The sequence below is a fragment of the Papaver somniferum genome, unplaced genomic scaffold (assembly GCF_003573695.1).
Source record: "Papaver somniferum cultivar HN1 unplaced genomic scaffold, ASM357369v1 unplaced-scaffold_47, whole genome shotgun sequence".
NCBI lineage: Eukaryota > Viridiplantae > Streptophyta > Magnoliopsida > Ranunculales > Papaveraceae > Papaver > Papaver somniferum.
Genome location: NW_020647304.1, coordinates 452,918 through 480,320, shown reverse-complemented (window position 1 = coordinate 480,320; position 27,403 = coordinate 452,918). Strand labels below are relative to the sequence as shown.

The 27,403-nt window shown below is 36.8% G+C and overlaps 1 protein-coding gene across 1 annotated transcript; it reads left to right on the top strand.

Moving 5' to 3' along the window:
* LOC113342758 (gamma-glutamyl hydrolase 2-like) lies at nucleotides 1-26,848 on the top strand. The gene is made up of 2 exons (XM_026587196.1): nucleotides 1-387; nucleotides 25,817-26,848. The coding sequence occupies exons 1-2, from the start codon at nucleotides 1-3 to the stop codon at nucleotides 26,846-26,848; spliced, it is 1,419 nt and encodes a 472-aa protein (XP_026442981.1).
* The last annotated feature ends 555 nt before the right edge of the window (nucleotides 26,849-27,403 follow it).

The window sequence follows — 27,403 nt, the reverse complement described above, 5'->3', positions numbered from 1 at the left end:
ATGGCTGATCCTCGATGTGTGATGTGGCAACTTGGATACAAGCAATTACCTAGATGCATGACAGCCTCTCATGAAAGGTGCATTCTTGAGTTTTCTCAGTGCATGACAAGTTTCACAAAGTTGAGGGTAGAGTATGATCCAACTCCAGAACCTACACATTGGAGGGATAGGGAACCACGTCGTTTGGTAGATGCTACTACTTGGGAGCTCATGAACAACGGTGATGAAGCCGACCCAACCTACATTGATGATTACTTGGGATGGTTACATACTTTTGTCGTGCGCTCGGAAGACGTCGAAGTTCCACCTCAGAAAAACCCTCCCGTTCCAACTCCTATAGAGGCACCACCTACGATGACCCAACTTAATAAGAACGTTGGATTGATAGTAAGTATTGTTAATTGCTTACTCGTTTAATGTACACATAAATTTATATTAGCATATATATACTAATTATGTGTTGTATGTATGAAACTAACGGCGTCGGCTTGGAAAGTTGAAGAAGATGTTAGGTTGCAAGTACGAGGAAGGAGAGGTGCTATCCCTTAAAGAAATGAAGGAAGTCGTGGAAAAACTTGATAAAATTGAAGACCCAAGTGAAAGAGCTTTTTTTGGGGAAACAAGGAAGGCGCACGTTTCCAAGAAGCAAAAGACTAAGTGATGAACTCTATAGTTGTGTTTCGTTATTTGGTTGGTGGTTGTTATGTTTTAAACAATTTCTAACTTGTTTTTGGTTGAACTCTTTAGTTGTTTGGTTTACTTTTGGTTTATGATACTTTGATGAAGAACATTTAAGCATGATTAAGTGGTTTGGTTTATGTTGAACATGCTTAGATGTCTAGTAAAATGTTGTCTCTGTAAGTTTTCTTTACACGAGAAGCGCCGGCATTCAAATGTTTAAGTTCCACAACACCGGTATTGGTTCCGGCATTAAAATCAATTTAAATTCTATGCCGGCATTGATAACGGCATGAAAAAATTTCTCTAAATCCATGCCGGGCACAGTGGATGAAAGTGAACAAGTTTCTGTGTAGATTAGTGATTAATATTTTTGAATGATGTTGTAGTAATGAGGTTCAAACTCTCGGACTTGTGAAGATTAAATTTAAAGATTTAATAAAATTATATACAAAAATATTAAAAAAGTGGGCGAGAGGTATGCGAAAACAACCAAGACACTGATTCCACTATTACACATGAATTAATGATGGTAAATAATCCAAAACTCTAATTATCTTTTAAGTCCTTTATATCTTAACTCACTAATAATCAAGCAAATTCTCAAACATCAATTGTATCCCTTAAGCATAGATTATCTAAATAAAGAATAACCTATCTAATTGAATCACAACTGATTAGGAAAATTATGCAAACAATTTAAAACTCTGCAAAAGCAGTGATTGAGTGAATTATAATTAAATATTAGAGAAAATAAAATATTTACCAATTATTCATGTGTAAATAACTTCCTCATTGCCTTGGTTGTGGGAGAATTAGCAGCTCATCATGTTGGAAACACGCTCAAAAATCATTATTATTGCTCAAAGGGTGTTTACAAATGATGAAAAGGGAGAAATAATTCAAAACCGGGTTTGTAACAATTATATTTGTTACAAACCAGAGAACTACGACCCTCGGCAAAGAAGACTGTCCTGCGACAGTAACAAATAAGATTGTCGGTCCACAGTCGCTGAAACTGTAACAAAATAAGACTGCTATGTGTGGGTCTTATGTTCTTCGTGTTCTTGGTGCAGCAGCAGCAACAGCAGAAATCGAGTTTGGGAAAACTCGAATTTCTTCTTCTCTGCCTCTCCTCAGCCCCCCAAACTCTCGACACCCTCTCTAGGACTCCCAGGGAATCTATTTAAAGAAAAAACACACGTTGAATCTCCTCCATTAATCCCAAATAATCTTCTTTTACTCGAGATATTTTTGTTTCTTTTTTTTATCAATGATTTTGATTTTTACGCATCTGCAGCTGGATTAAATTCCTTATAAATCTTCTTCACGTTCCAAAGTGTTGATTAAGGCTTCCAAACACGTGCAGTACACGTTTAGATTCACCAAAACTCATGTAAGCTCATGTTTTTCCTCCAACTCCCTGTTTGGATTAAACCAAGTATCCAGACAAATTTGATCGAAACAAACACCCATACTAGCTTTGTTAGGACATATCACAACTACCCATTAAGTTTCAGCCCTTTAGTCTACCCAGAACTCCTTCAAGAATCGATCGAAAGTTACACAGTTGAGAATAAAATTTTCCCGCCAAAACGAAATTTTGAAATGTTGAAGATGGTGTCCCCCTAACCAAACTGGGGGTGCGAATATAAGGTGCCAAACTGAGGTGCCCCTTATCCAAATTGAGGGTGCCTTTAGTACTTTTCTCCGGGAGTCCAAATAGCACTTTTTGAGCAACTTTTTCCACACAAGTGTATTTCTCCAAAAACACCTACAAACACACAAAGCATCAAAATTAGTACAAAAATCGAGTATTAACAATAGAGACATTGAGTACAATTTAGACACAAAAATGTGTCTTTCAAATACCCCCAAACTTATTATTTTCTAGTCCTCGAGCAAAACTAACAAAAAATAAAACCGAGTTAATCTCGGGAGGGTTTACCAGAGGTGTACCCACAAAACCATGACTTCTAATTGGTCACAAGTATTCAAAGAGCTATGAGGACATACATATTCTCAACCTATCTCCAAGTAACTAGAATGCCAGAGAAATTAAAGGTGTCAGCTCTAAAGATGACTGAAGAAAAGGGGAGACACATCCGGAACACTGCTAGATAAAGAGATATCCGCTATACAGCTAGATAAACATTGTAAGATGCGTCCGCTGCTTTACAGCTGGGTAATATTATGAGAGAGATAAAGATGAGAGGGACACCTGCTACACAGCTGGACTAATTACGTATGATGAGTTAAACCAGTGCTAGAAAGATCTTGCGCCAGATTGAAAGCGGACTAACAAAGCAACCAAATGTATCTTTCTTCGACTCTCTCATAGTGCTCAGTAGAAACGTCTTCTTCGGTCTTCAACTGTTGATGATAAACTATCGAACCTCATAGAACCTTGACAATTAACTCTTCTCTTCGATTTCTTGCTTGACTTATAAATTTCTACTTCCCTTTGGCCTTATTGAACAAAACGTAACGATGATTTTTTTCATTTTTCATTTTTTTTTTGTTGGAAACAAAAATTACAAGACAACAATTTACATGGCCATGAGAGAAGGACTTTCAAAACCTGGATCTTTACAACTTGTGATGTCTTGGTATCAGTGATTCTAACAACTTATATCGTTTTCTCTTATAACTTCAACTTTGATTTTTGAATTATCCTTTTCTATTGTTGCTTCTAAACCTAAAACTTCTTCAACTTTCTTCATAGATTTTGATGTCGCTCCGCTTGTTGATGATGATAAGTTTCTACTGAGAGAGAGTCGCAATCCAGTAACTAAGACTACATTGTGAGGTTGCTTTGTCTTTCTGGCATTTCCTGACCTACTTGCCTTTCCGTCATGTATGGTTAGGTCCATCACGGTTACCCTCTAAAAAGGAACAAGTTCTCTCCTGAATTTCAAGGATCTCAATGTCTTTTTCTCTAATGTCTCAAAAGGTTGTTATCCCTAGCATTCCAATTTCTATCTTTTCGGTGAGAAACAGTATGTAAACTTAGCTAACCGGGTACCATGTGATGCTAGAAGTTTCAAAAAAGTGCAACTAAAAAGTTCTTCCCCACCCCCAAACTTAAATCTAACATTGTCCTCGATGTTCTAAAGATAAAATTAAAAGCATGAACAAGGAGAAATTGTTACCACTTGAAGAAAAAGAGCTAAGGAAAGATATTACCATGTTGCATGAGCATGGGTTACCTCCCAAGAAGTTCTAAGTTTAAAGTCTTCAGCCATACTTAGGAAAGGATTAGTCAACTCGAACCATATAACAGTAGCCGGAATAACTGTGGGCCTTCAAAATCAAATAGAACTGACCAAAGGAAACTGCAGTAAACCAAGAAAATGAACAAGACTAGCATGCCCTGACCTAGTTTCCTGATTAAGACAACTACATCTAATTGTGGTTCAGGTTCAGGTTCTATAAAAGGGTCTAAATATATTTCTTTAGGCTGCAACTCCTCAAAAGTGAGATCCGAATTATTAGGTCCTAGAGTCTGTAAAAACTCAAATAAAAATTTATAAGCACATAATAATAACCTAAATAATTGAGGATCCTCTAAGTCAATCAGGTTTGACTTACAAAATTGACCACATTGAGGGTAGTAGTCATTCTTAAGAAAATGTGTTGATTCTAATTTCCTAAAGCATTTAGGTTTAGTCTCACAACTAAATATTCGACACATTTGAAATATAAACGTTCCCACATTTAGAAGAAAACTATTTGGTGGGAAAACAAAGTCAATAAGGGTATCATAGCCTGGGAAAACCACATCAACCAGAGGATGGGTTTCTAATGACTGAACTTCTTTCTGGACATTATTAGGTTCGGGAAAACGTGTATGGAGATAATCTTGTACGATGGTTGAGGCACAAATGTCAAGCCCTACACGAGGGAACTTTCTAAGAGTTAAAGGTAAAGCACAGGGAGAATGATAATCACCCCCAAACTTAGAGTTTTGGGTGTCTCTAGGTAGACTAACTACAATTTCCCTAATTTCTAGATCATCGGAATTCTGAAAATGGTCAATTTCTTTTGTTAGGTTATACTCAGGTGATGCATCCTCACTCATATTTAAAAGCTCTACGAGTTCATCTTCTTCGTCTAAGACTTTTCTAAATCGCTAGACTCTAAAACATTATTCTCAGAATAAACTCGTTCCTCTAAATCATTATCGGCTTTGTAAACAGGAAACACTACATCGTCTAAAACGAGGGTATCTCTAGTCAAATCCTCGTCCTTTTGAATAGGTGAATAATTATTAAAATTATTTGGATTTGAAATAGAAATAATATTATCATTGTAAAGCTCAATTGGAGTATCCATTTCCTGATCACTATTCCTACATAAGTATGATTCTCCATCAACACTATCCTCATCATAATAACATGAAAAAGATCGAACCTCATCAAAACAAGTAGTGCTTCTAACCTTGTTATCTTGATTATGTAAATAACTATCATCATTCTCAAGGGTATTATTGGATACACTATATTGGCAATTCAAGTAATTTCGATCAATTCTTTCGTTCGTCTCATCTATCCGCTTGAGGTGGTCTTCTAAAGAAGGTTCACTCATTATTGTAGTTCTTTCGTCTATAAGTATACTATTCATCTCAGCTAACTTACGCGTCGACTCAGCTAACTTCCTGAGGGACTCTTCTAAAGGAGGAATAGGAACAAAGGGATCATAAAAAGGACTACTTTTCAATAGTTTGATTGTATCCTCTAGAGACGAAGAACTAGTACTATAATCTTCTTGCTCGTAAGACTGATGCATGTGTGGATAGTAATTGGGCTCACCAGGGTATGACCCATATCCTTCCAAAGGATGTCGTTCCCAACCACTATTCCCAACATGGTCATAAAAAGGATGATGTCCATATTCAAATTCAGGTCGATAATCATTGTATTGGCTTCTATCATACCAGTTCGACATTCTTAATTGCAAGGGAATTCTACACAATCACAAACAAGGATGACTCGACCAAATCAAACCTATAAAATCTAGCAAACAACAAGCATGATAGCTCCACTTAGATTGTTTCTAGACCGGCTTCTAATCTTTTGAAAAGGAATTCGTTACAATCTGAGCAAACCTCTCTGGAATCAATCCGAGTTCAAGAGTTGAATTGAGACAAGGGAAGCTGCGAGGAGCTTTGATACCCAAGGTCTCACCGGTATTATAAGGCGGCGCAGTCACGCATTCAACTCGCAGAAACCATCATGAACTTCAAAGTATTCTCAAAAGAGTAACCAATATTTTTCGAACGACTTTCCTATTAAGCTCGTTACCCTATAGGTCTCGTTTTAGTCAAAATTTTAAGCTTACGTTCGCGTTTGGTTTCGTTTTCCTAAAGCGGGCAGGAAGGAAACGGTGATGAAATCCGAGTTCTTAACTTAATTTGGCCAGACCGTGCCCTTTACTAGGAAATTAAAACAACTGTATTCAAATCCTCAGCATATATTAACCTGAAGGCATACAATAAACCCGCTGACAGGGGATTCGCGGGTGTTTCGAAAGCTTACCTCCCGTACCAGACGGGCGCAGAACCGCTGAAGCCGACTCGGGCCACGACTCCTATGTCATGTGCGACCCGAGGGGCCGAGACGATATTGTAATCGTCGCCAATCCCTGCAAACAGTTCTATATTTAATGTACCCTTCCTTAGGGTTTAAAAAAAATTGTCCAAGTCCAAAGTCCAAATAAAGTGCAAAAGAAAAGAAATAAAAAAAAAATAATTACAAAAAATGGAAGGTCTCTAAAAAAATAAAAATAAATAAATTCTCTCTTTTTTTTTTTTAATTTTTCTTTCGCTCTTTTTTTTTGCTTTGTCTTTTTCCTTCTCTTTTGGCTTTAAGCTTTGATTCCAAGTCTTTAATATCCAACTTCAAACCTGTAATACAAAGACATACCCAAAGAAACGTAAAAAGAACATATGAAATAAAAAAAAAAACCTAAAAATTCTACCTAAGCACAAATCCGCGTCGGCGGCGCCAAAATGATTAATATTTTTGAATGACGTTGTAATAATGAGGTTCGAACTCTCAGACTTGTGAAGATTAAAGTTAAAGATTTAATAAAATTATATACAAAAATATTAACAAAGTGGGCGAGAGGTATGAGAAAACAACCAAGACACTGATTCCGCTATTACACATGAATTAATGATGGTAAATAATCCAAAACTCTAATTATCTTCTAAGTCCTTTATATCTTAACTCACTAATAATCAAGCAAATTCTCAAACATCAATTGTATCCCTTAAGCATAGATTATCTAAGCAAAGCATAACCTATCTAATTGAATCACAACTGATTAGGAAAATTACGCAAACAATTTAAAACTCTGCAAAAGCAGTGATTGAGTGAATTATAATTAAATATTAGAGAAAATAAAATAGTTACCAATTATTCATGCATAAATAGCTTCCTCATTGCCTTGGTTGTGGGAGAATTAGCCGCTCATCATGTTGGAAACACGCTCAAAAATCATTATTATTGCTCAAAGGGTGTTTACAAAGGGCGAAAAGGGAGAAATAATTCAAAACCGGGTTTGTAACAATTATATTTGTTACAAACCAGAGAACTACGACCCTCGGCAAATAAGACTATCCTGCGACAATAACAAATAAGACTGTCACTGTAACAAATAAGACTGTCGATCGACAGTTGCTGAAACTGTAGCAAAATCGGACTGCTATGTGTGGGTCTTATGTTCTTCGTGTTCTTGGTGCAGCAGCAGCAACAACAGAAACCGAGTTTGGGAAAACTCGAATTTCTTCTTCTCTAGCTCTCCTCATCCCCCCAGACTCTCGACACCCTCTCTAGGACTCCTAGGGAATCTATTTAAAGAAAAAACACGCGTTGAATCTCCTCCATTAATCCCAAATAATCTTATTTTACTCGGGATATTTTATTTCTTTTTTTATAAATGATTTTGATTTTTACGCATCTGCAGCTGGATTAAATTCCTTATAAATCTTCTTCACGTTCCAAAGTGTTGATTAAGGCTTCCAAACACGTCCAGTACACGTTTAGATTCACCACAACTCGTGTAAGCTCATGTTTTTCCTCCAACTACCTGTTTGGATTAAACCAAGTTATCCAGACAAATTTGATCGAAACAAACACCCATACTAGCTTTGTTAGGACATATCACAACTACCCATTAAGTTTCAGCCCTTTAGTCTACCCAGAACTCCTTCAAGAATCGATCGAAAGTTACACAGTTGAGAATAAAATTTTCCCGCCAAAACGAAATTTTGAAATGTTGAAGATGGTGTCCCCCTAACCAAACTGGGGGTGCGAATAGAAGGTGCCCAACTGAGGTGCCCCTTATCCAAATTGAGGGTGCCTTTAGTACTTTTCTCCGGGAGTCCAAATAGCACTTTTTGAGCAACTTTTTCCACACAAGTGTATTTCTCCAAAAACACCTACAAACACAGAAAGCATCAAAATTAGTAAAAAAATCGAGCACTAACAATAGAGACATTGTGTACAATTTAGACACAAAATTTTTCTATCAATTAGGGGTAATGCCGGCATTAAAGAAATTATTGAATCTATGCCGGAATTATGATTTTCTTACTCGTCCATAGTTTTGCATAATTCCGGCATTGGATCTTGATAAATATACTATGCCGGTATTGTTTATAAATAGGTTACGAATGCTCTATTTATTTCATTCCTAAATAATCTATTACATTAGATTTCAAACTTTAAATTAAAACATACTAAAACATGGTAATGGAGCACTTTTGGTTTAAGATGATCTCCTATTCAGTAAGCCATCCCTTTTCAACAATTGCGGAACCTTTGAGCCTTTCACGAATATCTTGATCGATTATGATGACCCTCGGAAATTGATTTTCCGGGAACAATAATTTCAATTGTCGTAATGCTCAATGATAATTGTGATCCCTCTCGTTTTTCCATTAAATACCAAACCAATGTGAATGATACCTTGTCCGACGTTTGCCCTACGATGTTGAACAACAACATGTTGTATTTGTTTGTCTTGTAGGTGCTGTTAGAGCATAGCTCGACGAACATCTTCGTCTCACTGTTTGTGATTCCTCGACGAACCGCCTGTGTAGTCAGGAAGTATTGTAAACAGGTGATTGATTAATCTAGGCTGTTCTTCGGGAATATAAGACCGGATTATCAATTGGTTCATGTTCACCTTGATTTCATATCTTAAGACGGAACAAAACCTAGGGTTTATCTGTGGGAGACAGATTTATCCTTTGATAGACTTTTTTGTGTGAGACAAATTTGTTTATTATCAAGTCTGCGATTTGGGTTGCAGCAACTCTTGGTTGTGGGTGAGATCAGCTAAGGGAATCAAGTGCGCAGTATCCTGCTGGGATCAGAGGCGTAGGAGTACAACTGTACCTTGGATCGGTGGGAGACTGATTGGGGTTCAACTATAGTCCAGTCTGAAGTTAGCTTGGAGTAGGCTAGTGTTTGTAACGGCTTAATACAGTGTGTACTCAATCTGGACTAGGTCCCGGGGTTTTTCTGCATTTGCGGTTTCCTCGTTAACAAAATTTTTGGTGTCTGTGTTATTTCTTTTCCGCATTATATTTTATATAATTGAAATAATACAGGTTGTGCGTTCGTGATCATAAATTGGAAATCCAACCTTTGGTTGTTGATTGATATTGATTGATCCTTGGACGTTGGTCTTTGGTACCGTCCAAGTATTCCTTGTATTTGATTAGGACTCGCTGATTTCTATTAGCTTGAGTAATATCAAAAACTGAATTCTCTAGCAAAGTATTTCGGAGTTAGTCCATAAAAATTGCTAATAGAATTATTGGGTGGTGTTGTTAGACCCCCGCTTTTTCAATTGGTATCAGAGCAGGCAAACACGGTAAACCTAATAAGTTTGTGTTTGTTCGTTCCATATAAATTTCCCTATGGGAAATTTGTTTGGAAAACTTGCTCCTGACATCTGTAACGCATGCCAGAATTCCTTAAAGATTGTTCTGGTTAAAACCTCTGGGTTCTCATGATAACCTTACTTCATCTGAAAGGGGAGATTTAGATGTTAAGAAGCAATCTAAAGGAAAAAATAAAAAGAAGGAAAAATTGGGAAAACGTTCAATTGCTTCGTCGAAAGGGGAGATTTAGATGTTAAGAAGCAATCTGAAGCCGGATATTGTCACAGTCAATTGCTTCTTCGAAAGGTATCATGGTGAAACTGATACCATGCACTTCCCATTTGGAAAGATGGCATTGATCCTGATGATGCTCAGAACATTCTAGTCTTGGATGTTATCGGAAAATCAATTGCAGAACGAGATAACCATTCGTTTGAGCTAGAATGGACGAAGTTGCACGAGATTACTAACAAGTTGTTTGGTTAGGACTACAAAACTTCTGTGGAAAGTTTCTATGTATCTAAGGTTAGTAGGACAAAGACCATCAAGCTGACCCTGCTTAAGGAGAAGTTTGAAAATACAAAGGAAAGAAGTTTGAAAGATGGATGGGACCCCGCATAGATTCGTTATACAGCCGCTGCGTACCTGTTATTCATCTTGGGCACTAGGGTATTCCCTGACACTAGTAGCAATAGGGTTAGTGCAAACTACCTTCAGTACTTAGAACCGTTGCAAGAGGTATTTACCTATTCATGGGGCACCGTGGCAATGGCACATTTGATGACGGAGATGAGAAGGGCCTCTAAGGCGGTTGCAAACCAATTTTTTGGGAATTTCAATCTACTCCAGGCATTTTTGTTTTTAAACTTATGTTCTTATTTATATTGTTCACATGTACCTTTATCATGAATTTAGAAAAAAAATTTACTGATTTTTATATGTATCATTTCACATTTGTATAGGTGTGGGCTTATGAACATTTACCAACATTGTTCAAGGACAACCCCTTATTGAAGTTTATTCCCGTTGATGACCCCGAGGAGTCTAGAGCCAAGAGATACGAGTTCAACAGCCATCCGAAGCCCGGTAACAATCATCGATTGACACAAATGAGATTGGCTCTGGACGCGATGACTACCAAATATGTTGTGTTCGACCCTTACAGCTTACAGGGAGGCTAGAGAGAATCGCCAATACAAGAGGTTTTATAACGTTGCATTTTACCAAGGGCCTTTGTTCCACCCAAAGGGATACGTTATGGCTGATCCTCGATGTGTGATGCGGAAACTTGGATACAAGCAATTAACTAGATGCATGACAACCTCTCATGAAAGGTACATTCTTGATTTTTCTCAGTGCATGAAAAGTTCCACAAAGTTGAGGGTAGAGTATGATCCAACTCCAGAACCAACACATTGGAGGGATAGGGAACCACGTCGTTTGGTAGATGCTACTACTTGGGAGCTCATGAACAACGGTGATGAAGCCGACCCAACCTACATTGATGATTACTTGGGATGGTTACATACTTTTGTCGTGCGCTCGCAAGACGTCGAAGTTCCACCTCAGAAAAACCCTCCCGTTCCAACACCTATAGAGGCACCACCTACGATGACCCAACTTAATAAGACCGTTGGATTGCTAGTAAGTATTGTTATTTGCTTACTCGTTTAATGTACACATAATTGTATATTAGCATATATATACTAATTATGTGTTGTATGTATGAAACTAGCGGCGTCGGCTTGGCAAGTTGAAGAAGATGTTAGGTTGCAAGTACGAGGAATGAGAGGTGCTATCCCTTGAAGAAATGAAGGAAGTCGTGGAAAAGCTTGATAAAATTGAAGACCCAAGTGAAAGAGCTTTGTTTGGGGAAACAAGGAAGGCGCACGTTTCCAAGAAGCAAAAGACTAAGTGATGAACTCTATAGTTGTGTTTCGTTATTTGGATGGTGGTTATTATGTTTTGAACAATTTCTAACTTGTTTTTGGTTGAACTCTTTAGTTGTTTGGTTTACTTTTGGTTTATGATACTTTGATGAAGAACATTTAAGCACGATTCAGTGGTTTGGTTTATGTTGAACATGCTTAGATGTCTAGTAAAATGTTGTCTCTATAAGTTTTCCTTACACGAGAAGCGCCGGCATTCAAATGTTTAAGTTCCACAACACCGTTATTGGTTCCGGCATTAAAATCAATTTAAATTCTATGCCGGCATTGATATCGGCATGAAAATTTTTCTCTAAATCCATGCCGGCAGTGGATGAAAATGAACAAGTTTCTGTGTAGATTAGGGGTACTGCCGGCATTAAATAAATTATTGAATCTATGTCAGAATTCTGATTTTCTTACTCGTCTATAGTTTTGCATAATTCCGGCATTGGATCTTGATAAATATACTATGCCGGTATTGTTTATAAATAGGTTACGAATGCTCTATTTATTTCATTCCTAAATAATCTATTACATTAGATTTCAAACTTTAAATTAAAACATACTAAAACATGGTAATGGAGCACTTTTGGTTTAAGATGATCTCCTATTTAGTAAGCCATCCCTTTTCAACAATTGCGGAACCTTTGAGCCTTTCACGAATATCTTGATCGATTATGATGACCCTCGGAAATTGATTTTCCGGGAACAATAATTTCAATTGTCTTAATGCCCAATGATAATTGTGATCCCTCTCGTTTTTCCATTAAACACCAATCCACTGTGAATGATACCTTGTCCGACGTTTTCCCTACGATGTTGAACAACGGCATGTTGTATTTGTTTGTCTTGTAGGTGTTGTTAGATCATAGCTAGGTCGACCTCGCATGCGTTGCTATCTCAAGCATGTTTGTCAATGTTAGTGATCAAAACTATGAGTCTTGATTTCTATCCTACATAGCTAAGTCTCAGACTAGGATAGAAAGTATAGTTGAGCTCAAGGACTTCATGGCGATTCATCATACAACGACGAAGATCTACTCAAGGAACCGTGGAACTTCATCAATAAAAATATATGTGGAGACTTAAACTTATCTATCACTCAAAAAATCTATCTCTTCTATCTCCTACTTCTTATGAGATAAAACTCGTATGCTATATAGACTAGATCATACACATTTGATATTTTGATCCGAGTATATCTCGCCTATCTATATCTCGAAATCATGTGTTGGTAAAGTGTTTCGCTTTGATCAAGTTTATCTTTACCTAGTGACGAAAGTCATGAAAAGTTTCAATTACTTTGAGAATTTCTCTGACGCGAAACGGTCTGTGAATAACAGCTATATAACGTCCTCTGAGAATGTCTCAATGATTGGAATGAGAGTTTAGATTACATAACCATGTATTCCTTAATCCGAAGTTTTCGAACTTTGTTGATTGAGAGAAACCGGAGGAATTGGCTTTGCCAAGTCCGCGAACCCAGTCCGCGAACTGACGGAAGTTCTCGTACCGAGAATTTCTGCTGAGATTTTCCAAAAACTCGTTTGCGTGTTAGTCCGCTAACTGGCGAAAGTCTCTTTGCTGAGATTTTCTGCTGAGTTTGGAAAACTCCACCGGTTGTCTTAAGTCCGCGAACTTGTTTGTGAGTTTAAGTGGTTATGATCTAAAGATGTGCTCTGAACATGAAACTTAAATTACTAAGGAATGATTTATGCAAACCGTGGCTATAAAGTTCATGAGACGATTCAATCGAATCGAATCATCTTTGTTTCAATTGTGTCTTGTGTAGTTACATAAAATCTCATAGCAATTGAACAACTCTTTAACTAGTTAATTTGAGTCAATTGAACTAGTTATGGTAAAGAAGAACAAGGTTAATATGAAATGCTCATATGGTTAACCTTTTGGGTTACTATGTTGAACCAACATACATGTACACGTTTGGGCATGGTTTTCACAAACCCAGTAAACGTCTACCCAAGTGTGTGTGACAAGCTAAGTTTTCGATCTAAAGGTTGAGAAATATTAGCTTGAATCTAAATCAGGTTTTCATTTAACGGTGAATATGGATTGCTTTGTAACTAAGGAAAAACCCTGATTTGAAGGATATATAATTGATACATCTAGCATTGGGCAAAACTAATCCCCACACGTCTGTGTGATACTAGTGCGCTTGCTAGAGTCGATTCTCCTTTAACCTTTGGTTTTCTTCTCTAAAACCAGGTTAACGACTTAAAGACTTCATTGGGATTGTGAAGCCAGACCGATACTACTTTTATAGTAGTTTTGTGATATGATCTTGCATCTTCTATCGTATGAGTACAATCGATTGATAGGCTTGAGATCGTGAGAGTTCTCCGATAGACAAGATAAAGAAGTCACAAACATCTTCGTCTCACTGTTTGTGATTCCTCGACGAACCGCCTATGTAGTCAGGAAGGATTGTAGAGAGGTGATTGATTAATCTAGGCTGTGCTTCGGGAATATAAGACCGGATTATCAATTGGTTCCTGTTCACCTTGATTTCATATCTTAAGACGGAACAAAACATAGGGTTTATCTGTGGGAGACAAATTTATCCTTTGATAGACTTTTCTGTGTGAGACACATTTGTTTATTATCAAGTCTGCAATTTTGGGTTGCAACAACTTTTGGTTGTGGGTGAGATCAGCTAAGGGAATCAAGTGCGCAGTATCCTGCTGGGATCAGAGGCATAGGAGTACAACTGTACCTTGGATCGGTGGGAGACTGATTGGGGTTCAACTATAGTCCAGTCCGAAGTTAGCTTGGAGTAGGCTAGTGTCTGTAACGGCTTAATACAGTGTGTATTCAATCTGGACTAGGTCCCGGGGTTTTTCTGCATTTGCACTTTCCTCGTTAACAAAATTTCTGGTGTCTGTGTTATTTCTTTTCCGCGTTATATTTTATATAATTGAAATAATACAGGTTGTGTGTTCGTGATCATCAATTGGAAATTCAACCTTTGGTTGTTGATTGATATTGATTGATCCTTGGACATTGGTCTTTGGTACCGTCCAAGTATTCCTTGTGTTTGATTGGACTCGCTGATTTCTATTAGTTTGCGTAATATCAAAAACAAGAGTGAGATATTAACTCCTTGAGATACTTTTATCTGGATTGAGTCTGACTGTCTAGTTGATTCTCTAGCAAAGTATTTCGGAGTTAGTCCATACAAATTGCTAATCGAATTATTATGTGGTGTTGTTAGACCCCCGCTTTTTCAATTGGTATCAGAGCAGGCAAACACGGTAAACCTAATAAGTTTGTGTTTCTTCATTCCATATAAATTTCCCCCTGGGAAATTTGTTTGGAAAACTTGCTCCTGACATCTGTAACGCATGCCAGAATTCCTTAAAGATTGTTCAGAGATTGTTATGGTTAAAACCTCTGGGTTCTCATGATAATCTTACTTCATCTAAAAGGGGAGATTTAGATGTTAAGAAGCAATCTAAAGGAAAAAATAAAAAGAAGGAAAAATTGGGAAAACGTTCAATACGCTCAAGGATATGGAACCTCACTAGATTAACTCTTGATCTCTATGAGGAATACTATCGTGATGGATCAATTGATAAAGATCAGTTTAAAGCGTTCGAAGGCGTTTTTAAATTCTTAGAAAAACTTAATTATGTTAAGTCTAAGAATTTTTCCGGAAAGGGTGTTGGTCGTGTTAAAACTGTTAATACTGAGGAACCCAGAAATCGGAAATATCCTTCTTCTAGCCCGAACCAACGAAGGATAGAAAGCTCCAGCTGCCCTGACTATCATCATTATTTTGATTATACTACATGGACTGTTCACACTTAACAACCAGACGTGTCGCATGAGAACTCCTATGCGCATTATGCCTCTTGGTAACAAGACTGGCTTTTCCCCATTTGTACATATCTTGAAGTGGGGCAAGAAATGGCTTGAGTTGTGTACAGTTGTGTTGTTGATTAGTTAACTTTCTATTGCTTCTGTTATCTTCCACACATATGTTGGTTGTTTACCTCTAATGTGGAAAGGGCTAAGATTTTTCCTTAAGTCTTGTGGGTCATGGTTCGTGTACATCCCAAGCCCATGAATGAGGGATATATATATGTTGGTGGTCCGCGAACCTTCTCATCTTCCGTCCGCATACGCGAACTAGGGTTTTTGCTTCTCCACCATTAAAGCTTCTTTGAAGAAATCAAAAGGAAGGGTGTTTGAGGTTCTCTTCAAGTAAGTAATATCCTCTTGGATATCTCTTTATGATGATTTCTAGAAGCATGAAAATGAGTTCTAAAAGCTCAAAATCCTCTAGCTTGAATCCTCCTTGTGATCAAAATTCTCTTAGAATTAGGTTTGTGAATGATTCTTGTGCTATAACTTTTGATAGGATTGCTTCCAAAGGTTTTATTCTAGAAAAGAAATTGAAAACCTTTAGTGGACATGAAGAGGATTTAGCTTGCTTCAAAAATTTCAATCTTGGGATTATCTTTAATGGCCTTGGTGAAGGTTTTGATTCTCTAACAAGTATTTTCTATGCCAACATTCATGATGTTGATTTTAAGAAGATGGAATTCAAATCCATGATAAATAGAAAAAGGTTTCTTGTTAATAGAGAGATAATTTCAAGGGTCACCGAAATACCGTTGGGCAACGTACAGTTTCATATGATGATATCTCTATTGAACTTTGTGGAAAGAATGTTGTTTGGAGTCAAGGAAAGTTTCCTACTAATGATCTTATTATTGCTTTAATGGCGTTTGGAAAACTCTGTATCTCTAACCTTTGTCCCTCCACAATTGAGAATTCTTGGTGGAGTTATGAGTCTTCGGAATTGGTCTTCTTCCTTGCATCCGGAAATACAAATCTTGATATTTGCGGTTTTATCATCTTTCAAATGATGACGATGACTTCTCACATCAAGATGTTAGGCTATCCTTGTTTGATTAGCCAACTTTATCGTGATCGTGGACTTGATTTTATTGGAAATTCTCTTGGGTTTCCCACACTTGTTCGTCCATGTACCTTTCGGCGTATAAGGGAAAATGTTCGCAATCGAGAAAGAGGTACTCCTCTTGATGTTGAAGACCCTACCACCTTGAGGCTTATTCAAAAAGTTTACAAGGGTGTATGCAAGGTAAATTCAAGAGTAAAGTGCTTAAAAGATCAAGTGTCGTTAATTGGAACCAAGTGTCCCGAGCTCAAGGAAGAGTTGGATTCAATTCAAGCTACTTGGAAACTGTCGATGATGAAGGTGATGAGTAATGCATCTTCTTATATGCCTAGTACGTCTTCTTTTTGGATTAGTTGGAAGAATAACTTGTGCTTTCAATAGCGATGATTGTGACTACACATAGCTATTTTTGTTTTCATTTTCTTATGTTTATCTTTTAGGTTTATTGGTATTAAATTCTAAAAATATTTGGAGGATGATGTTATTGCAGTATTGATCTTTATGATTCTGTGATATTGAAATTTGATTATGGGATATGTATTTTTTGCGTCCGTGAACTTGAAGGTCCCATATACTGTCAAAAGTAAAGTCGTTCATAAATTGATATTCGTATTGATGAAAGGACGAATGGACTTTTGACAGTTACAAAAGTTATGCCTATGCAGTCATGTATTTGATGGAAAATAGGATAAAATCTTTTGTTTGACAAGGATAAAGTCTATTATGTCGTTATGATGGAAAATAGAATAGATCCTTGTATATTATCCACGGTATTGATCTTTATTGATCCATTTTTTCATGTATTACCGTGAAGGCTCCATTGTGTGTCGTATGTTTAGCACGATATAACTAAGTCGATTATTCTTATTGGCTTTGTTGGTTGTTCCATAAGATGTTATATGTTGAGCATTATGAACTAAATTAATCATCTTGGTTGGTTATTTAGTTATTTGCTCCGAAAGTCTTCTTTTGTCGAGCAAAATATTTTGACAATTAAATTGATTACTTTTGTGATTAGTTTGGTTGTTTATTTTCCAATTAGATTAATTATAAGTTCTCTTGTAATTAGTCTAGTTGAGTTTTCATATATTCCACAAATCCTTGTGTTGGGTATATGAACGGCTATACTAATCATGTTCTATTGGTTGATGTAGTCTTATATTCCGTAAGGTTTTTCCTTATGTTGAGTATGTGAACGATTAAGTTAGTCATCTCCGTATGATTACCTTAGTCGTAGCTCCGTAAGTTTACTTATGTTGAGCACTTTCAATTAAATTGATCACTTTTGTGGTTTGATTTAGTTGCGTATTTCAATTAAATTAATCATGGGTTTACTTGTGATTTATTTGGTTGAGTTTTGGATATAGAAAATCATCTCTATGGTTTTTGGTGTCCAATTAAAAAATCCTTCTTTTCTTTCGAAATTTAGGTCGTTCTTTTTGTTCTTTCGGGAATGACATCAAATGGGAGGAGTTCTTTTGAACTTGTGCTTAATGGTAATATCTTGCGGGGTGTGCGGCTGTGGAATTTTATAGGGGTTATCTTGTATCTTAAAACTCCTTGATGAATGCATTTAGCTTCGGCTTTATGATTGCATCTAAATTAAGTTGGTACGTATTTTTCTTTTAGTCTATGAAATATCTCTTGTGGAAATTTCATTATGATCCCGTTCTTTTACTTGTGCCATTTTTATTGACAAAAAGGGGGAGAAATAATGTAGTTCACACTACGAATACATATGGTTTTTGGATCATTGTGTAAGGGGGAGTGGTTTCCATAATCGAGATGGAGTATTGACTAAGGGGGAGTGATACATATCACCGTACTATTATTGTTAAAGTCGTGATGCAATTGGACTTTGATGTTACATAATAATACTATGTCACTGTATAATGATGATCGAGAATCTTGATTTCTCTCATTGTTATAGCTACGGATCTTCAACAACGGTGATGCTAAACTTATAACCTTTAGGATCATTGGAGTATTTGTAAGGACGAAAATTTCAGGGAACGTTGAAGATTAGACTATGGAATAGGAGCCACTAAAGTTTATCTTTTTTGTATTCCATATGTATTAATAGTTTTGTCACTAAAATTGACAAAGGGGGAGATTGTTAGAGCATAGCTTGGTCGACCTCGCATGCGTTGCTATCTCAAGCATGTTTATCAATGTTAGTGATCAAAACTATGAGTCTTGATTTCTAGCCTACATAGCTAAGTCTCGGACTAGGATAGAATGTGTAGTTGAGATCAAGGAATTCATGGCGATTCATCATACAACGACGAAGATCTACTCAAGGAACCGTGGAACTTCATCAACAAAAATGTATGTGGAGACTTGAACTTATCTATCACTCAAAACTCTATCTCTTCTATCTCCTACTTCTTATGAGATAAAAGTCGTATGCTATATAGACTGGATCATACACATTTGATATTTCGATCCGAGTATATATCGCTTATCTATATCTCGAAATCATGTGTTGGTAAAGCGTTTCGCTTTGATCAAGTTTATCTTTACCTAGTGACGAAAGTCATGAAAAGTTTCAATTACTTTGAGAATTTCTCTGACGCGAAACATTCTGTGAATAACGGCTATATAACGTCCTCTGAGAATGTCTCAATGATTGGAATGAGAGTACATAACCATGTATTCCTTAATCCAAAGTTTTCTAACTTTTTTGATTGAGAGAAACCGGAGGAATTGGCTCTGCCAAGTCCGCGAACCCAGTCCGCGAACTGACGGAAGTTCTCGTACAAAGAATTTCTGCTGGGATTTTCCAAAAACTCATTTGCGTGTTAGTCCGTGAACTCAGTCCGCGAACTGGCGAAAGTCTCTTTGCCGAGATTTTCTGCTGAGTTTGGAAAACTCCACCGGTTGTCTTAAGTCCGCGAACTTGTTTGTGAGCTTAAGTGGTTATGATCTAAAGATGTGCTATGAACATGAAACTTACATTACTAAGGAATGCTTTATGCAAACCGTGGCTATAAAGTTTATGAGACGATTCAATCGAATCGAATCATATTTGTTTCAATTGTGTCTTGTGTAGTTACATAAAATCTCATAGAAATTGAACAACTCTTTAACTAGTTCATTTGAGTCAATTGAACTAGTTATGGTGAAGAAGAACAAGGTTAATATGAAATGCTCATATGGTTAACCTTTTGGGTTACTGTGTTGAACCAACATACACGTACACGTTTGGGCATGGTTTTTACAAACCCAGTAAACGTCTACCCAAGTGTGTGTGACAAGCTAAGCTTTAGATCTAACGGTTGAGAAATATTAGCTTGAATCTAAATCAGGTTTTCATCTAACGGTGAATATGGATTGCTTTGTAACTAAGGCAAAACCCTGATTTGAAGGATATATAAAGGAGACATATAGCATTGGGTAAAACTAATCCCCACACGTCTGTGTGATACTAGTGGGATCGCTAGAGTCGATTCTCCTTTAACCTTTGGTTTTCTTCACTAAAACCAGGTTAACGACTTAAAGACGTCATTGGGATTGTGAAGCCAGACCGGTACTACTTTTATCGTAGTTGTGTGATCTGATCTTGCATCTTCTATCGTACGAGTACAATCGATTGATTGGCTTTAGATCGTGAGAGTTCTCCGATAGGAAATATAAAGAAGTCACAAACATCTTCGTCTCACTGTTTGTGATTCCTCGACGAACCGCCTGTGTAGTCAGGAAGGATTGTGGAGAGGTGATTGATTAATCTAGGTTGTTCTTCGGGAATATAAGACTGAATTATCAATTGGTTCTTGTTCACCTTGATGTCGTATCTTAAGACGGAACAAAACCTAGGGTTTATCTGTGGGAGACAGATTTATCATTTGATAAACTTTTCTGTGTGAGACAGATTTGTTTATTATCAAGTCTGCGATTTTGGGTTGCAGCAACTCTTGGTTGTGGGTGAGATCATCTAAGGGAATCAAGTACGCAGTATCCTGACGGGATCAGAGGAGTAGGAGTACAACTGTACCTTGGATCGTGGGAGACTGATTGTGGTGCAACTATAGTCCAGTCCGAAGTTAGCTTGGAATAGGCTAGTGTCTGTAGCGGCTTAATACAGTGTGTATTCAATCTGGACTAGGTCCCGGGGTTTTTCTGCATTTTCGGTTTCCTCGTTAACAAAATTTCTGGTGTCTGTGTTATTTCTTTTCCGCATTATATTTTATATAATTGAAATAATACAGGTTGTGCGTTCGTGATCATCAATTGGAAATCCAACCTTTGGTTGTTGATTGATATTGATTGATCCTTGGACATTGGTCTTTGGTACCGTCCAAGTATTCCTTGTGTTTGATTAGGACTCACTGATTTCTATTAACTTGAGTAATATCAAAAACAAGAGAGAGATATTAACTCCTTGAGATACTTTTATCTAGGTTGAGTCTGACTATCTAGTTGATTCTCTAGAAAAGTATTTCGGAGTTAGTCCATACAGATTGCTAATCGAATTATTGGATGGTGTTGTTAGACCCCCGCTTTTTCAGGTGCAATCCATCATAAGAACACCACAACATGTATGAGCCAGTTGTGAAAGCAAAGGATGCACAATGAATATTTGAAGGGGTTTGTTGTCCGATTCTCTTTTAATGATACGCGTGTAGTTGTGATCCCAAACTATCTTCTCAAATTCTTGCATAACTGTCCTCCCTTCCCATTCCAGCCTTCTAATGGTTGCTTGTGCGCTATAAACTTTACTTAGGGAAGAAACGTTCTGACCATCCTTTTCCTTGAAGCCTTTGAGAATCACTCTTGGTATGATACATGCTTTGGTCATTATCTTTACATCCTCGAATTCATGAGGTTTTAGCTTCGCAACTAGGGAGTGACTAACAAAATGTTTCGGATCCCGGTGGTTATGACGGCCAAACCACACCGTACAATCACATTCCTTTTCTTTGTCTCTTAGATAGAATACAAGCTTAAAGGGGAGATTATCCTTCCTCGTATGAGTCTTGTATACTCTATTAGTCTTCTTTGGATATACATAACCCTTTCTCTTATGGATATCCTTCTTCTTGCCCACTTCTCTCACAAACCATCTCAAAACGATTATCTGAGCGTTGGTATTCCTCACCAACACACATATGTTCTTAAGAGCCGTCTCTTTTACCCAAGCAATTGCTTCCTCTGAAGATTTTATTCCCTACATAAGGACAATAATGGGAGATTATAAGGTTAATTACAAGAAATCCCCACATAAAGTTCTAAAAACTAGGTGAAAGTATTGTTTGGTAACATACCTGAGGCATTTTATAATATTCAGACGTATCCGGAACAAGCGGTTTGGAATTTGTTGGATCAATGTATGTCACAATCTAAGGAATGAATGAAAAGAAAATTGAATTAGTCCAAATAAAATTAAATTACTATGCCGGGTACTAGTTCCGGCATGCTCGACGACAGTACCGCCAAAACAACCAAAGCCGGAAACATGTGCCGACATTCTCGAATAATGTTCCGGCATTCCGGAATTGCACTTCAAAAAGAGGACCTAATTTTAAACAGTACCGGCATTGTATTTTCTTGAACATTAATGCCGGGATTTGTAATACCGGCATGCAGCATGCTCGATATATAAGGTTCCAAGCCGGTATTTTGTGCCGGCTTTGTACGTAATTTATAAACAACGCCGGTAATAGGTGTCGGTGTGCTCGATAATTTATATACCACGCCGGTATTTAAGTTAAAAAATCTATAACTTCTTGATGTTTTTCTTGTGGTACCGGCATGGTAAAGTTAGGAGTGAACCATGCCGGTTTGGATATTTCATGGAATATTCGGTGGTAGGTAAAAAGTTAACTGCGTGCCGGCATGGATTTTTTGGTTGACGACCACGCCGGAAATTATCTCAAAATGGGGGATATTTTACGCCGGCATGAAAGTAGTATGAATACCGTGCCGGTTCTTGTGGTGCCGGCGTGGTATTCATACTACGAGTATGCCGGCACCAAGCTTTTTCAGAGAAAAAATGGCGGTTTCAAAAAAAAAAATCAAATTTTCGACCTCTTAGCAGCATTACATGTGTGTTGGGGATGATTGTATCTTGAACTTGTTTACTTTCTTGGGTTGGTTCTTCAAAATACACTTCATGCTCACGAAAATCATATTCCAAGGGTGTTAGTTCATCATATAAGTCCAATTGTGAGTTGTCATCATTAACCGAAGATTGAATATATGCTTCTTGTTGTAGTTGAGCTAAAGATTCAGCAGCTGCAATTCTCTCCTTACAATCATCTTCCATTTTCACAAAAAGATTTCCACTCAAAAATATTTTTCCCTCCTTCTACTCTCACCTCACTCACACAAATTCAAATAAAAATACACACTAATCTATCCCCCAAATACTTAAGATTATACTAATAATTATTAACCACTAAACCTGATTAGTGAGGCTAGATTAGGAATTAAAAAAATAATTACATAAGGGGTGACCCATATTTGATATTTGGATCCAGTTTTTGTCATGTAGCTATTTCCCCCAATTAGTTTCCATATTCTTCAATCACGCATTCTTATTTTACAAAATGAACTATTATGCAAGCTTATTATTCTACAAAATAAAATGCGAGAATGGACGGCCATTACTAATCCCGCGAAGATTAAAGCTTTAAAATATACCATGGGTACTGGTTGTATAAATCTTGTCAAGAGCTTTTGAAGAAAAAAAGCGGAATTTTCGACTTATATTTTAAGAGACATTTTTTTTTTAATGTTTTTCATTTTCTTCGTTTTTTTCATTAAAAAAACGGGCACCTAGCTCAGCTGGTCATCTCCGTTTCCAAAGTTTCATGCTCTCCAGGAGGTCCCAGGTTCGAGCCCCCAATGGCGTAATATTGCAGGAATTAACATGGAAGGTAGAGCTAGCTTTCCCCTCTTGTGACACAATCTCAGCCCCCCATCCGCTTCGGCTCTGTTGGCTAGGTTACCCATGAAGCTCGCTGGTAGGCTTGCACACCAACTTTTTTAATTAATATAGTAGTATGTTGTTGGAGCTTAGGTTGTTAGGCTTCCAACTAGGTAATGTAATACTCTTTATCCAATAATATAATAGATTATTATTTTAAAAATAAAAACAAAAATAAAAATAGAAAGGATTAAATACAGAAGAATATAGTGATGTGAGAAAGTGGGAGAAAATAAGAGAGAAATTGGATTGTTTTGTATAATAAATTAAGGGACCAGATAAATTCCCTGAAATATAAATGAACCAAACTGATTTGAGACCACTTAAAATAGGACGAAACAACAATTAATTAATTTGTGTACTTTTATTTTCGATTCAAATTTCAATTCATTTAAATCAAAATAGTAATTACATGCTCAATTATATGAAATGAATAAAAAAAACCTCAAATATAAGATAATTATATTAGAACCTTAATATAATTATAAGTAAACCGCAAAGAAATAGAACAACGAACGGCAAAAATATCCTAACTTTTATTTATAAGAGAGTAATGATGATTGATATTTCGGAGTCAACTCTAAATATTTAATCTAATTGTATTCTTTTTTCTATAAGAAATGTTTCTAAAAAAAATATGCCAACCAGCCAACAAGCTTTAAGAACTCGATCTATAACGGCCAAGAAAATTCCCTGTAACAACCGAGTTTTTGATATAAATGCTTCTTATTCAATTAACTATTGCCCAAAATTTACGAAGAACAAAATCTTTGAGACAAAAGTTGTTTTGTTTCTTGGATTCTCAACTAGATAATATAAAATACTAGATTACAATAATAGTGTAATAAAAAATGGATAGTTCTACACGAACCGTGAGAGGTGATTTTCATGTGGTTTGGTTTTGGGGGTTCATGATATAGAAGTTTTGATAAAAAGTACCCAGTGGAAATCTTCTTCACCTTGACAAGAAGTAAAGTGGACCTTTCAATCAAGAATTAACTATTATCCAAAACGTACAAAAAATGAAAAACCTTGCCAGAAGGATTTTATTTTTTTCTTAGATACTCAAATAGATAATAAACCTGATCATTAGGGGCTACCCTGAAAGAATTAGGAGCGATACAAAAAGACAACAAAGGTCATCCAAACCTAAAATTAAGTCATTCCTTATCGGTGATTTTTCGAAATGGCAATTATACCCTTCATAATCGGTAGATAAATCTATAATCGGTAGTTTCTCTCCATAATCGGTAGATGTTAGGATAATCGGAGGGTAATATGTACATATATAGTTTTAAAGTTTTGTTATTTTGAAATAACCCGCAATCGGAGGGTATTTATTTACCGTGTCTCCCGATTATGAAGTTGCCCCAAAATTGAAATTTGAAAAAATCTCAAATTTTTCGAATTTGGGAGCTACCATAATCGGTAGACAATACTACCATCGGTAGTGTATATCGATGTATGTTGGTTTGTGTTACGAAAATTATAATTGGTAGTTAAAATAGTAATTTTGTGATGTTAATTTTCTACCGATTATGGTAGTTGCCTCAAATTCAGATTTTTCAAAAACCAATGGAATTTTGAATTTCTCTATTTTCACAATTGGTAGTTTCGTGATGTTTATTATCTACTGATTGTACAATCGGTAGTCTCGTGATGTTCATTATCTACCGATTGTGGCAGTACTCCCAAATTCAAATTTTTTAAATACCAATTGAATTTTGAGAATCTCTATTTTCACAATCGGTAGACTCATCATATTTTTTATCTACCGATTGTTCTAGTAGCCCCAAATTCAAAATTTTCAAAAACCAATTGAATTTTGAATTTCTCTATTTGCACAATCAGTAGTTTTGTGATGTTTATTATCTATCGTGATGTTATTTATTTACCGATTGTGGTAGTATCCCTAAATTCAAATTTTTCAAAACCAATGGAATTTTGGAGTTCTCAAATAAGAGAAAAACATAATCACAATCGGTAGATAAAAAAAAACTAAACTACCGATTATGAAGGGACATATAATTATTTTCAACTTATTTTGTCTTATTGTGTCGTCCCTAATTTTTTCGGGATAGCCCTAATGACGTCAGGATAATAAAATATACTAGGCTATAATAATGTAATGAGAAATACTCAGCTTCGGGTGGAATTCTTCTGCAGGGAGTAAAGTGGACCGACCTTTCGATAATAATTATATTATCCACGGATGACCTTTCCCCAGTTTTCAATCAAAACAATTCCTTACGTTGTTTTTTTTCTCCAACTCTAATTTATATTCAAGACTCAAAAAGCAACTCTTTAGCTGGCGATCTTTACTCAGAAAAACCAAGCCAAACAGAATCTTCAGTAGCTTCTTCTTTCTCCGTGTTCTTCTTGTCTATCGAGAAGTAGTTATGAATTATTTACGGGTACCTCTGCTGGTTTCATTAAAGAATTGTTTGAATTCATTAAAAGCTAATCATAATAAGATTATTGATTTACCAGGAGAAGATGAGAAATATAGAGTTGATGTTCAATATACAGGAAATAGTATTGCTCCTGACCCTAGTTTATATTACAGACCAGTTATCGGGATATTAACACATCCTGGTGATGGTGCTTCAGGAAGGTTAAATAAGGATAAAAACGCTTCCTACATAGCAGCTTCTTACGTTAAGTTTATCGAATATGCTGGTGCTCGTGTGATTCCTCTCATTTATAATGAACCCCGAGAGATTCTGTATGAAAAACTCAACTTAGTTAATGGAGTGCTTTTAACTGGGGGCTGGAAAAAAAGTGGTTTGTACTATGAGGTTGTTGAAGGTATTTTTAAGAGAGTTCTTGAGAGGAATGACACTGGTGATCCTTTTCCTTTATTTGCCATCTGCTTAGGCTTCGAGTTATTATGTAAGGTTATAAGCAAAGATGCTAACATTCTTGAAAAGTTCAGCGCACATAACCATGTATCTACCCTGCAATTCAGCAAGCCTATCGATATCCAAGGCAGTGTTTTCCAACGGTTCTCTCCTGATCTGCTACAGAAGTTAACTAGAGATTGTCTTGTCATGCAATTGCACAAGTGGGGTGTATCGCCGGAGAGGTTTCGGCAGAATTCTGCATTGTGCAGTTTTTTCAGGGTCTTGACTACATGCATCGATGAAGACGACAAGGAATACATCTCAACTGTACAAGCACGCGATTACCCTATCACTGCTGTCCAGTGGCACCCAGAGAAAAATGCTTTTGAATGGGGATATTCGGCCATTCCCCACTCGGAGGATGCCGTTCAAGTTACTCAACATGTTGCAAACTATTTTATCAGCGAGGCAAGAAAGTCCTTAAACAGGCCAAGAACTAGAGATGTCCTTGACAACCTTATTTACAATTACAATCCCACTTATTGTGGAAAGGCTGGGAGGGGGTATGACGAAGTTTATATATTCTCTCAACCGGAATCGAAAAGTTCTAACTTACCTCTTACGTAGTAACAACAATATGCATGTCTGGTTATGTACATACTAAGCATTCCGTGTTAACTATATATGGATAATGAAATGTAAAGATACTGCATTGATGAAATAAAAAAAGAAAACCAAAAAAGTGTAAAGGTTTGGAATAACTTCTAGATGTACGTAAAAGGTTTTGAATATGATCCTTAAGAGCAACTGTAGTGGACGACTAAACCCATCGATTAAAATTTGATCAAAGAGTAAAACTCGGACCAAATTTGGTCGGCGATTAAGACCAAATCCAAATATAGTCGGCGTTTATATAATGTCCGCCTACCCGACGGGCGTTGGTATAATATCCGCCTGTAGCCGCGCGTTCGTAAAGTTAACGCCTGATGCAGGGCGTTCGTATAATGTCCGCCTGGATGGGGCGTTGGTATAATGTCCGCCTGGATGGGGCGTACGTAAAGTTAACGCCTGACACCCAGGCGTTGATATAATCATGATCCCACCTTCACAAAGTTTTGAAAACTTTGCTTGGGGCGTTGTCTTTATCAACGCCCCATTTTTTTTTTTTTTTTTTTTTTTTGA